Source organism: Erithacus rubecula (assembly GCF_903797595.1).
Source record: "Erithacus rubecula genome assembly, chromosome: 6".
NCBI lineage: Eukaryota > Metazoa > Chordata > Aves > Passeriformes > Muscicapidae > Erithacus > Erithacus rubecula.
This window is the reverse complement of record NC_136688.1, coordinates 26,273,267-26,287,048: the sequence shown is the minus strand read 5'-3', so window position 1 is coordinate 26,287,048 and position 13,782 is coordinate 26,273,267. Positions and strand designations below refer to the sequence as shown.

General features: G+C 36.0%; 1 protein-coding gene across 1 annotated transcript in view; it reads left to right on the top strand.

Moving 5' to 3' along the window:
- RBM25 (RNA binding motif protein 25) overlaps positions 1-12,272 on the top strand; it is a 32,907-nt gene extending 20,635 nt beyond the window's left edge. The window contains exons 10-19 of the mRNA XM_079309623.1: positions 2,216-2,496; positions 3,333-3,549; positions 3,847-3,936; positions 5,497-5,570; positions 6,274-6,424; positions 6,778-7,102; positions 8,117-8,391; positions 8,820-8,918; positions 9,613-9,660; positions 10,710-12,272. Coding sequence (XP_079165749.1) covers positions 2,216-2,496; positions 3,333-3,549; positions 3,847-3,936; positions 5,497-5,570; positions 6,274-6,424; positions 6,778-7,102; positions 8,117-8,391; positions 8,820-8,918; positions 9,613-9,660; positions 10,710-10,802 — 1,653 coding nt within the window. The 3' untranslated portion in view covers positions 10,803-12,272. The remainder of the gene's footprint in view (positions 1-2,215; positions 2,497-3,332; positions 3,550-3,846; positions 3,937-5,496; positions 5,571-6,273; positions 6,425-6,777; positions 7,103-8,116; positions 8,392-8,819; positions 8,919-9,612; positions 9,661-10,709) is intronic.
- The last annotated feature ends 1,510 nt before the right edge of the window (positions 12,273-13,782 follow it).

Sequence of the window (13,782 nt, the reverse complement as noted above, 5' to 3'; positions counted from 1 at the left end):
TTGTATTGGGGGGGAGCTGTTTTGGGTTTATTAACATTAAAAATCAACTGGAAGCAGTCCTTGTGTATATTGGATATGTTTAAAAGGGGCTGTTGAATCCTGAACAGCGGGCTAGTGAGCACAGTGAACCTTTGCATGTTTTTGGTATGAGTTTGTAAACAATAACGACAGACTGTCAGGGTGTCAGCATTGCAGGGGGCGTCCATTTACAGCACGGACGAGTCTGAAGAGAGCTCAAGGTAAGATTTATAATTCTTTTACCTGTTCATTTCTGTTCATTACTTCAGTTTATCTAATACTGTTCCCATCCCATTACCCTGTCAGATCCTTTTATTTAGGTTTACAGGAGTTGACTGAGGTCAGATTTCAATTACAAAATAAACCAGTTTATTTTTTCAATTGGATTTTTAAAAAGTGGACTTAGGAAAAGGATTTTATTATACCAAAGCTTGTGCATGTGTATTCACGCTTCTGTGAATATATTTTCAATAAAAGAAAGAAACCCACTCTCTTGAGAAATCTCACCATAAACAATGTTTTTGAGAGTGATAAAAAAGTAGGAGTTCAACTACTAAAAGAAATTTCTATTGGAACATCTAAGATAACCTGTAAGTATCAACCACTTCAGTATGTAAACTTTCTTTAAAAGTATATGAAATTTGAGGTAAGTTGTTTTTAAAAGTTGACAACCTAGTTTGCCATTTGACCCTACTGAGGTTTCACTGTAAAGCTCCTGGATAATACAGTCCTTAGAAATTAGTTTTTCAGCCTAGTGTATATTATAGGATCTAAGGGTTTTTTGTTTTGTTTTGTTTTTTTCACATCAGTTTTGTACCAGTTCCTACCATTTTTAGTCCCTTTTTCCTTTCGTGATTTTGATGTATCCAACACGGGTTTGCCTGTATTGTGTTATCAATGCAGCATAGTTTCACTGGATACATTAATCACTAGTGATTTAGCTTTATTTCTGTAATCCTTTGTCGGTTCTCTGGTCCCTGTGCCTATGGAAGAAGAACACTTATCAGGTAAGATTGCTTTTTAAAGTTGTCTTAAATGCTTTGTTTAAAAGAAAAGAACAAAAAAAAAACCACAAACTAGAGAAAATGCTGTTTCATTGTTCCAGTTTTTAATTTCATTTCAGTGATGGTAAACGTGGAGCCAAAGGGGATAAACCTGTTTATTCTGCTCAATATTTGTTCAAAAAATGGTATTCTTGCATCCATCAGGTTGAAATTTGGTATATTTGGTTGTTATTTGGTATATTTGTGAACCGTGTACTTGCTCTTCCTCCCAGAAGCATAGCTAATAGGCAAGGTTAATCCAGTGTTGGCGGTCCATGTCCTAGCACAGCATCTGTAAGTTAACACATAACAATTGCTTCCAAGGATGGATTTATCTATCATTCTGTTGATGTATTTTCTATTGTCTTATAGGAATTCTGGTCATAAGAACTGTTTCTATATGAAAAAAGTGGCAATTTTGTACAATTTTTAGTAAAACTGTAGCAGGTAACCTTTAGTTTCTGTGTTTCAAAAGAGCTGTTTCCAACCTTTTTTTTAACTGTCTCCATCTTGCAGTGGTGGAAGTTAAGATTGCATTCTGCAGAGTCCACTTCTTACCAATGAACACTTAGAACTTTTTTAGGGAGGGAAAAGGGGAAAAGTGACAGTTCTCTTCACTGTTTAACCACATGCACCATGTGTAAGTGGATGTATTTCTTTACCCGAGTTTTCATCTAGGATGGTTTTGGTGTGCCAAGACTTTTTGGGAAACAACTCACTGTCCCAGTAAGCATTCCACTAAAATATATTTTCCTAATTGAACAGAGTTAATTTTATCAGCTGGAAGTTCACTTTACTTGTACCCAACTGGCTTATAGGGCCAGTGGAATTTGAGTCCCACCTGAGTCATGACTGGTAGTGCACTCTGAATGTGCAGTTTAGTCAGCTCATAATACAAGGCCAGCCCTACTCTACTAAAGTTGTAGATTGCTGGTCTGTGTAGATCTGTGCTTTTGCACAAAACTTAGTCTTGTGATTGCTGCATTTTGATTCCATACTTATGAGTTCCAAAAAATACCCACCAAACCCTATTTAATATTTTAAAATTAGTGGCGGTTTTGGTATTTCCATTACCAGCCTTGTGTGTTGCGTCGGGAATATCTAGTTTGTGTAAATACAAAATTAACTATGAAAGTTCTCTTGTTGGTTTTTAGAAACTGGAGGAGGAAAAAGGCAAAAAGGAGAAAGAAAGACAGGAAATTGAAAAAGAACGCAGAGAAAGAGAAAGGGAACGGGAGCGTGAACGAGAAAGGAGGGAGCGTGAAAGAGAGAGGGAACGTGAACGAGAGAAGGAGAAGGAACGGGAGCGTGAACGGGAGCGAGATAGGGATCGTGACCGAACTAAGGACCGGGACAGAGACCGCGAACGAGACAGAGACCGGGACAGAGACCGTGAAAGGAGTTCAGATCGCAACAAGGATCGGAGCAGGTCAAGGTAAATCTACTTCAGTTGCTATTTGTTTCACTTTTTCTTAGTGCTGTTTACTCAATGCATATAGTTCAGTAGATCAGCTGCCATTCAAAAGAGATTGATCCTTGTGGAAGATCAGAGAAACAGCAGGAAATCCAAATTGGGAGAATACTTTATATCCCCTGCAGCACAAGAATATAAAAACTGCAATATGCACTAAGCAACTCTCCAACTGTGATTTAACATACTGCTTTTATCTCAAATATCTCCTCTTTCATTATTAGCTTTATTCCTGCTTAAGATTATCTTATGTTTGTGGTATTTTTTAGCTTAAGCAGGTTTTATAATTTCCTTTGTTACATGATAGGCTTCTTGGTTGGATTTTGGGGGTTTCTTTTCAGTTGGTTTGGATTTTTTGTTTGGATTGTTAATTTTTTAGTAAAAGCAAGGAGACTACTCTTTAAAGTTGTAATTAATCATATCATATTCTGAGTGCTGCTTTCACATTAAATCATCTTGTGAGAAGTGTTTAAATTGTCTATAAGTCACATAAACACAAAAGATTTGTTAAGGATACCCTTTATTTCTGGTGGTTTTGGCTGCTAACACAGTCTGATAAGAAATTACCATATGCTCATGCTTAGTTTCTGTAGGTATTGCTATTTAATGGTTAGTGTTCAAATAACTATTTTTAGTGGGTTTTTGAATACCCATCAGTAAGTACTGATTTTACACCCATTTCTGTGCAGCTAATAATCTACAATTACAGAAGAAAAATAACCTCTAAGATAGTTTTAATCATTTGATTAAATGGAGAGGAAGGCTCTGTACTGAAAATCGGGGTTTTTTTCTTCCTTCAGAGAAAAAAGCAGAGACAGGGAAAGAGAACGAGAACGTGAGAGGGAAAGAGAGCGGGAACGCGAGAGGGAACGGGAAAGAGAGCGGGAACGGGAGAGAGAACGGGAAAGAGAGCGGGAGAAGGATAAGAAGAGAGACCGAGAAGAAGATGAAGAAGATGCCTACGAACGACGGAAACTGGAGAGGAAACTTCGTGAAAAGGAAGCTGCATATCAAGAGGTAGGTTGAAATTTTTAAGGTTTTTTAAATAAGAAAATGTTTCTGAGAGTTGATAAAAAGTCCTCCAGCATAAAATGCATAATTCTCCTTTTCCTAAATATGTTTTTAATACTTGAATATCTGGGGCAGAATATGTAAGTCACTGTCAAAAAAGACTTTTTGTTCTGATGTTTTAGATTAAAATTATGCAAATTATTTATAGTACAGTTATTTTAAGCAACAATCTAAACTAATTTTGAGGTGGTACTGCTGTTCATAATGTTTTTGAGGATTGAAGTGTATTTTCTTCTGTTGCAGCGTCTTAAAAACTGGGAAATCAGAGAACGAAAAAAAAGTCGAGAATATGAAAAAGAGGCTGAGAGGGAAGAAGAAAGAAGACGGGAAATGGTAAGGCTTGTAGTTTAATGAGGAATTTTCCCTGCCTTGTTCTCTTGGTCCCATTTAGAATGGAATAGTCTAGTGTTAGGTTTATGGATAGTAATAAAGCTCTCATTTTGTATAAAAGCCGTGAGTGTTTTTGTGTAAGAAAAATCCCCAGTTAACAGACTTGAAACAGAAGATGTCTAGTAAGTGGGAGTGCCATTTAGTCTGACAAACAAAGCCTAGTGGTTTGGTCTTGTGAAGGCAGAAGAGTGAGAAGTAGGCAGCTTCAAAATACTGTGGTCTGATCATCACACACTTATTACAGCTGTAACTTGTGTCAGATTGGTGACAAAACCTACTGTTTTTTCTACGTCATCCAGGTGGAACTAGACCCGTTTTTTTTACTTCCAACCTGTTCATATGCCCAAACCATTTAAATATATTATATATATATATATATAATATATGAGATATAATGTAATATTCTTTAATATATCTAAGCACTTTATAAATGCCTGTCCTTAGGTCATTAGGTGTGAAATTATCACAGTTACCAGTGTAACACTTGGAAGTTTTGTTGGCAAAGACACCTTTGGAAGATAGATAATTCTGTAGTCTCATAGTTTTATGCAAAAGCATACAGAAGTTAATTTAAGTTTTAGGGGTGTTATTTCACTTCATAGTTTCCTAGAGGAGAGATGTTGAGAGGGTAAACAATGGGTTTATGGATTGCTTCAAATACATATTTTTGTGGGTAGTCCAGGTTTTCCCTCTAAATGCATGAGGGGGGAAAGATGTTTGAAATTGACTTAAGTATATTTTCCATTCCAAATCCTCCTGCATGCTGGCTATGGATGGCAGTTGTAGAAAGCAGTGTTTCATTTTGTGCCGAAATTACAACCATAATCATAATTTATTTCTTAAAGTCATTTGCACAGAAGTGCATTACTGTTGGTTTAAGGCTATTGCTTAAATATGGGTTAGAACATCCTAATTTAATTTTCCTTCAAGAACTGGGGGTTTTGCCTCTTCATCAGAGGGGGAGAAAGTGTCTCTTCTCTTTCTCCCTTGCCCCCTACAGTATTAGGCCTGCACATTAATACCATTTAGGCCTGTACATTAGTGCCACATGGTTTGTATCAGTACCACAACAGGAAAGTGCTTATCCTAGGAATAGCCATCAGATTAGTTTCTGTGCAAGACTGTCTTTAAAAAGCTCTTGAAACAAAGCAGTACTGATAAAATACACTTAGCCTGACATGTTAAAATACTCAGTAGCACACTTAAAGGATTTGGAGAAAAGAAACTTTTGATCCTCATTATCTGTAATGTAAAACAAAAAAACTCAAATAAATATATGTACGTGGGTGGGGGTGTACGTGTATATATATGCAAATCAGTGACAGAATACCAGTGGACCCTCTGGAAGAAATACCAAAAACTTCTCCATTTTCTGTTTGGAAAACTCTGTATTTTTATTCCAAAGCAGAGTAGATCTACAGTTAACTTACTAGTGACATCAATAAATTTTAGACTCTTGGAAAGGAAACCAGAAATCATTATTTAAGTTTCAATTCCTTGCAGGCAAAAGAAGCCAAACGGTTGAAAGAATTCTTAGAAGATTATGATGATGACAGAGATGATCCAAAATACTACAGGTATGTCTTTGTATTCCTAACAAAAAAGATTCATTGTTTATTTTAACATAATTGTATGATTTGTTGGCAGAGGCTTATGGAGTTTATATTTGACTGGTAATGTGACAATGTAAGGGTTATAATTACCTGATTTTTTTAGTGTCACTTCATAAGTGATGGAGGGAGAAGGAAAGCTCCTTGCTTCTACTGGTTAATGCTTGGGAGTAACTGCTCATTCCTATCACTTTACTTTTGTGAGGCAGGGCAGAGGTCAGTGTATTGTCAAAATAAGGTGCTGGGAGAAGGGAGCAAGTATGCCTCTAAATAGTTCACTGCAAAGAAGCTGTAAATAATATGAAGAACAATCTTGTTAATGTAAATTATTGGGAATATCCTTCAGCATGGGACTAACTAACATTTGCATAAAACTAATTTAGCAGAAGTGGTTCTTGCCAAAAATATAGAAAACTTGATTTTTCCTCTAAAGAGATCAGCAGCCACATATTCTACTTTTGTTTAATGTGGTGGGGTAGATTCTGGACAGTAAGGTTGAGAACAACTTGTATCTTAAGGTTTTCTGTTGCAAAACCAGAGGTTGCCAGATGCTCTTACGAATCTTATTTTCATTAAGTGGGAGATATATCTGTATGAAGTTTTTTCTTGTATTGTGGTACAAGCCCCTCATTGAAATGTTCTCTCAATGAAAAATATGTATTTTTTGTAGGGGTAGTGCTCTTCAGAAGAGGCTACGAGACAGGGAGAAAGAGATGGAAGCAGATGAACGAGACAGGAAAAGGGAAAAGGAAGAATTAGAAGAAATTAGACAGCGTCTTCTGGCTGAAGGACATCCAGATCCTGATGCAGAACTCCAGAGGGTGAGTTAACTGTTGGTCTGACAGAAAAGAGTCCTTTGAATTCTGGTTGTAATGAGCAAAATTGTGTAATAAGTCTGATGTTTACTATTTTCTGTATTCACTTTTTCTTACAAAGAGTTCAGATAGGCAGTAAGAACAATGGAAACAAAAAAAAACTTTCTAGATTAACATCCAGATTTGATCCATTTTGAAAACAAATTTGAATTAATCAGTATTCCTTAGAAGAATGCCAGTAGTTATGTGTTATTTTTCTTGATGAATAGTCTTCTAAAGAGGAGGATCTTTGGATTCTTTTCAAACAGTACTGGTTTTGAGAAAGTTTCTGGTTTTGCTAATGGTCTGTCTCATTGTAGATGGAGCAGGAGGCTGAGCGGCGTAGGCAGCCACAAATAAAACAAGAGCCAGAATCTGAGGAGGAAGAGGAAGACAAGGCAGAAAAAGAAGAAAAAAGAGAAGAGCCAGAGGAAGAGGAGGAGGAGCCTGAACAAAAGCCCTGCCTTAAACCAACTTTACGACCCATCAGTTCTGCTCCATCTGTTTCTTCTGCTAGTGGAAATGCAACTCCTAACACACCTGGTGATGAATCTCCCTGTGGCATTATTATCCCTCATGAAAATTCACCTGAACAACAGCAACTGGAGGAGCATCGGCCCAAAATAGGACTCAGCCTCAAATTGGGCAAGTTTTTGTTTTATTTCAATCTTCCATATGGGATCATGGAAATAACAATTGTCAAGCTGAGTAACCACATGGTTTTCCAAATGTGTTGTATGGTTTGATGTACTTAGATCAAGTAGTTGTTACCCAGGTGCTGTACTTGAGTTGGCTTATCCAGAAGATAGGTTTTATAGATATCTCTTAATCCAAAACCTTGAGGGCAAAAAAGGAGGGAATTTTAGGCATGTTCAAGGGCTAATTTTTGTAGGAATATTCTGATCTGGGATTTGTTATTTTCACATGCTTTTTCGCCTTAATATATCTGTAAATATCTCTTTTAAAACTCGTTGCTACTTTTCATTGGTGTGAGTATAATGTTAAATTTAAGACCTAGGCAGTTTTAACGTTTACTTAAGAACCTTTTAAAGGAAAAAAAAAAAAAGAAAATTAGAAATTTTTTTCTTCCTTATACAATATCAGAATGAACTAATGATGGTTGTGAGTGAAATTTGAGCCTAAAGTTCCTTAGTACTTCAGCAATTTCCTGCCATTTAAAAAAAAAATAATTCTGAGCAGCAGAACTAAGAACATTCATATTCCAGGTTTGTGCATTTATTATTAACTATTTTGATGAAGTTATGCCAGGCTGCACTTTGAGCTCACACTGTGTTATATCTTGAATGATGAGAGACTATATGGTATTAGGATGATGAACGCTTTTCTTATGAGTTGCACCATTTCACTTCTGTGCTCTGCCTTTGCCAAGGTTGGGGCTCAACTATAGTCTTCCTTCAGAGAGAGGGCAGAGAAAAAGAGCCTGTTTTTCAAATGGGTCAGAGTGTTGAACAAACTCTGTTAAAGACCTGTACCTTGTTTGCCACTTTTGTAACAGAGTTTGGGAGGTAGATTAAAGACAGTGTCAGGCATTCAGAGACGTTTATGTAGCATACAAACCAATATTCCTCAAGTAATGGGAGAAGAGCAAACTGGTTTCAGTTGCAGTTGATGAATGTTACTCTTCCTTTTGTGTTGTAGGTGCCTGCAACAGTCCTAATCAGCCCAATGCTGTAAAAAGGAAGAAACTTGCTGTGGATAGTGTTTTCAATAAATTTGATGATGAAGACAGCGACGATGTGCCCCGGAAAAGGAAACTCGTTCCCCTGGATTATGGAGAAGAAGATAAAAGCAATATCAAAGGCAGTGTCAATACAGAAGAAAAGCGCAAACACATTAAGAGTCTCATTGAGAAGATTCCCACAGCAAAACCAGAGCTCTTTGCTTATCCTCTTGACTGGTCAATTGTGGATTCAGTAAGTTGATTCATTTGACCATTTGTAAAAAGGCTTGATTTTTCCAAGTAAACATTATAATTGAATAGAAAAACAAGGTTACTGGGACCCCATTGGACTGAAGCATCATCATCAAGTCAAATTGGAGTCCTCTATTATTCAGACATAATCCTTCTGAAGTATGCTTGCTTGTTTTTGTTTGGTTTTCCTCGAATTGCCACTATGAATTATCAAGCAGTTTCATAGGAGGAAAAAAGACTGTAAAGACATGTTTGAGTGGCTCTCAGAAATACTTGCAGATGCCAAATCTCTACAGTTTATCTCATTGATAGCAAAATGTATCTTCTGTTAAATAGCTGTTTGAGTCTTCTAGATGCCTATTGGGCAATTGTTACAACAGAGTGAAATTTAAGGTAATTATTCATTTTGGTTTTGTGGTTTTTTTCCAGACACTAATGGAGCGTCGAATTAGACCATGGATCAACAAGAAAATAATAGAATATATTGGTGAAGAAGAAGCCACACTAGTTGACTTTGTTTGCTCGAAGGTCTGTATCTTCTGCGCTCTCTGTGAAGTTGCGGATTTGCTCCCTATTTAAACTGCAACAGTGACTCCAGTTTATAAAAGTTTATAATGGCTTGTCAAGGCAAAGTGACTCCTGAGAGTTTTGTGACACAGTTGATTAGCAGAAAGTCAAAAGCAGAAGCTGAATATTTGCCATGCTTACATTATATATGGTTGTATGTATATGGGTGTATGTAAATGGAACTCTATGGTATTGAAAGGCAACTTACTTGGTTCTGGAAAGAAAAATTAAATACTTAACATGTAGATGAGAAATCCAGTTATGAGGAGTGACACAGGGAGAATTTTGCTTTTGTCTTTCCATTAGCAGCTTATTGTTGAAGGGAAGGAAGCTTTTTCCTTAAATTAAGAAAGCATAATTGAGATGTAAGAATAACCAAGAATAATAAGCAAATACAGGACTTGTGAATCTCTGGAGCTTCCTGGAACTTGTTCCTCAGTAATTTGCCATATACTAGTATTCCCTGTGATAGATTCTGATGCAGTCTAATACTGATTTTTTGCCACGGAATTACTGGAACCTGATCAAATGCAAATACTTCTTGCATGTGCAAAGCTTTCTGTATTCCTTGGATATAACTAGTGTTTTCTTTTTTTTTTTAATGTGTATAGGGTTTATTCTAAGTTTTCAGTGTAAAATAATTTGTTTCTTTCAGGTTATGGCTCACAGCTCACCTCAGAGCATACTGGATGATGTTGCCATGGTAAGCAGGAATTTTGTAACTGATACACATTCTAGGTTTTACTGTAGCTAAAAGTCAATTATGCAAAATAGCAAGAGTCCATAACAGAAAACACATTAGATATGATTAAGCACATCATGCTAGCACAGGCATTATTTTGCAGTTACAGCACAAATTACAGACCCCTCTTCAGAATTTCTGAATATTCAGAAATGTGGAACAAAAATTTTTGTCCCTAAGAGTAGATGTCAAAAAAAATCAACAATAACAGAACTGTATCAGAAATAAAAATGATAAAAACTTTTATTTCTTCTCTGTCATATGAATAGATTTTTATTAGTGGTTTAATGGGTCTTTTCCTAATTAATGAGCAGAAGTTGATTTTCTGTAGAAGAGAATAAGGTCTTTATTGCCTATTGTTGGAAGAGAAACTTTATGAAATAATGCTGGTGTTCCACCATGTTTTCATTCACTGAAAAGCAAATATAAGCTAATTGTCCACTCTCTTCCTGTAAAGAAACTTGGAGGCAAAGTTGGTAGGAGCCGCAAGCATAGTGCAAGCTGGTAGATAGTTTTTGGTGTGACTAGTAGGTGACTTGAGGAACTTTGGAGAGAGGCCATGGATGCTAAAAGTTTGTATAGATTTAAGAAAAGCTAGGTTAATAAGTTCATGGAAGAGAAATCCATCGAGGGTTTATTTAACAAATATCCAAGGAAGTTCCAAATGAAAATGAGCAGAAATTAGGAGTTAATATCACATGTGAATGTCCTGTTCTTGCATTGTTTCCAAGCTTGCCATTTCTCTGCCTCTCTCCAAACCACTTTTGGATACTAGTTTACTGATGCTTCTATCTCTAAGTGTTCAACAGCTACAGTGTACAAGTGTGTAGTTAGTGCCTGGTCAAGTCACTGATGCTGGACAGGCAAACTCACCGGAGTTTGATTCAGTCCCTCTGTCAAAGACTTGTATTATGCTATATCTGTTTTGTAGTTCTGATATATCTAAATTTGTCTTTATAACTGGAATGCATAACCTAAAAAGTAATTTATAAAATGTGTATTTCCTACAGGTACTAGATGAAGAAGCAGAAGTTTTCATAGTCAAAATGTGGAGGTTGTTGATATACGAGACAGAAGCAAAGAAGATTGGCCTAGTGAAATAAAGCGCTCTCCTTGCTTCTAGGGTTCCATTTCAATTTTGGGCTTTTTTTTCCCCCATTGTTCAGAGACTTTGAATTCTCTCTGTTCTCAGAGACTTGAGACCTGTATTTTTTTATGTAGAAAATGTGAATTTTTTTGTCCTCTGCTCTGAGGCCCCTTTTACCGTCTCAATTAGTTATTGAATCCTGCATTGGTTCTCTTTATAATACACGAGGTACAATTACCGGTATGTTTTATAAGCTGCAGCTACTGTACATGCTCTTTGGTAATTTTGTTATGTTACTCTGATTCTTGTAAATATTAAGAAAAAAAAAATCCCCTGTTTTTGCAAAACATTTGCACTTAACGTGGAACTATATCAGTTACAGATGAAGACAAAGGATTTTACTGCAAGTTTATCAGTGTTTTTTTGGGAGCATACTTCCCCTTTTTTATTTAAAGAATGATCAAAATACAATTTAAAAATGAGTGTCTTGAGCTGTTTCCACATAACAGCTTTGTGTGTTTGTTTGATCTCTTCATCTGACTGGAAAAGGACTTCTTCAAACTTCTCTTTCTAACGTGAACCAGTAGTAATCTTGGTACTTTGTTGCCCAGTAAGAATTACTGATGAAGCTGGGAAGCTAATCTCTTGCAGATGCTCTGCTTCTTTCCCAGAAAGTGCAAATCACAGGAAGTTTTTTATTTGCTCAGTTAAAACAAGAGCAGGACCTAAATTCAGTAAGTGCTATTTAATGGTTTTTGGTTTTTTCTTCTGCTCAATTTCATTCTAGCCCTTACCTGCTAACCCTTCTGTCTCCAAAACAACCAGATGTTTTTTTAAAAAATGAAATTACTTTTAAATTTTTTTTAACTATTTAGAAACAAAACAAAAAAACTCTGTTTGGATGTAACTGTCTCTTAAAAAAAAAAAAACAAACCAAAAACATGAAAACTAAACCATAAGTTTTCAAACAAAGTTGAAATCTTGTTTTTATCCATACTGTTAAACTAGCCCTGACTTTTGTTTTCTACTGTATGCAGTCTGTTGTCCACAAAAAGAGGGTAATATTTTCCTGCCTTGTTTGTATGTTTTTTTATAAATAGACTGATATGGTATAAATAATGACATGTACTGTAAACTGCATTTTTTTTATCTCATACCTGGGTAAGAAGTCAAATCTATAATGTGCTGTGAGCTGTTTTGATTGCAGGAGGACTGTGTTCCAGGGAGCAAACGGTCTCAAAATTATTTTTAATTTTTGAAACACAATTCTTAATAGCAAACAAATTAAGTAAAGGTGTTCCAGTATCTCTATATTGTATTTAACTGAAGGATACAGGTTGACCTGTTCAGAAAACATAACTGTGACCTTGAGTTACTAGTTCTTTGTATCTGGAGAGGACACTTGAAAACACTGTTCTTAACAAATGGGATCGTGTAAAGGTTCCACCATGTAAATATTTCAGATATTAAAAATGTATATATTTGATTTAAGGGTTGATATTCTTTTGGAGTCTTATGCAGCAATTGTATTTAACACTGCTTACTGAATCAAGTGTTCCCAAATTAGCGGTGGGTTTTTTTAAAACTACCTCCTGCTTATATCAGGTGATCCCAGTATGTTCTTTCTCATCCCTGTGATACTACACTACACACCACCAAATGTTCTTTTTTAACTTGAAGTGTAATGCTCAGATGTTACTTTCATGTTGTGCTTGAGTTTGCCTGCGAATGTTTTGGTTTGTATGTTCACATGTTGCAATCTTTCTATATTTTCCTGCAACTTGATGGTTGCAACCCTAAGAAATTACTTCCCTATATAGTTTTCCCTATACAGTTCTCCATCACCATTTACCAAAAAGTTTTCAAATTGTAAATAAATTAAAAGCTTGCTGTGTTTGTAGGAAATTCAGAGAAGCGGGAGAGTGAACTTCACGAGTGCCTTTTGACCTGGTAAATGGCATTCTCATTAGTAACAGTTAAACAAGACCAATGTGACAAACACGTTGTAATACCACTGTGTAACAGATTGCCCAACATTCTCATACAGATTCTTCAGAGAAAGCTCAAGTTGTGAAACTCCAGTTTATTTCTTTCCTAAACTAAAGCTTGTACTCTTCCTTTCCGAAGGAGATTGAAGGTGCCTGGATGAGAAAGACCGTAAACTTTAAGCTGGAGTGTTAAATATCTAGGTAAATAAGTATATAGAATCATTGTGATATCATAAAAAAATCAGTTTTGTGGAAGTTCAGGTTTTCTTCAGTAGTGGAAGAAGAGAGGAGTGTTCACTAGATGAACTTTGGTTTGGCTTTTCCTCTTTCAGAATGCAAGTATAAAGTCACTTCTCCTTTCCTCTCTTACTGAAAGTTTTGTTATGCCTCAGTAATAGTGTATTTTGCATTAGGGATGCTGGGAAGTAGAACACAAGTTATGTACTGGTAAGGTTCTTAGTATAGAAATTAATTTCTGTTTGGTAACTTCTGAACTAACAATTATTTCAAAATCAGAAAATTTAGGGTAGAAAAAGGCTTATTTGCCAATATTACTACACTTCACTGTCTGGATGTATGATTTAATAAACACTGTGTGTTACATTAGTGAATGCACAGATCAAGAGTAGGCTGAGAATGAGATACACAAGTAAAGTATGGGTGTTGCCACCAGGAGTGCATCATGGCTGAGTACAAGTCCTAGTACAACCCACAATGTGAGGGAAAGTTATTCCAGAAGTTCCACACACTGTGGTAATGAAAAAAATACCAGTGTTTACACAATAGAACTGGATGTACTTGTTTATCTGGACCTTACTGTGGAATAAGGCTTTATTTTGTGTAACTGCCATTCAGTGTTTGGAATATGTGAGTATAAAATCTAAATTATAATTTTTCTTCATTGGTATGCACTATAAAGAAATGGGAAACAAGGAGCAAGTGAAATCTATTACCGACAATTTTAGCTTTTTTATTATCTTTTAAGTTGGTGAGAGGTTTGTTTTTTTT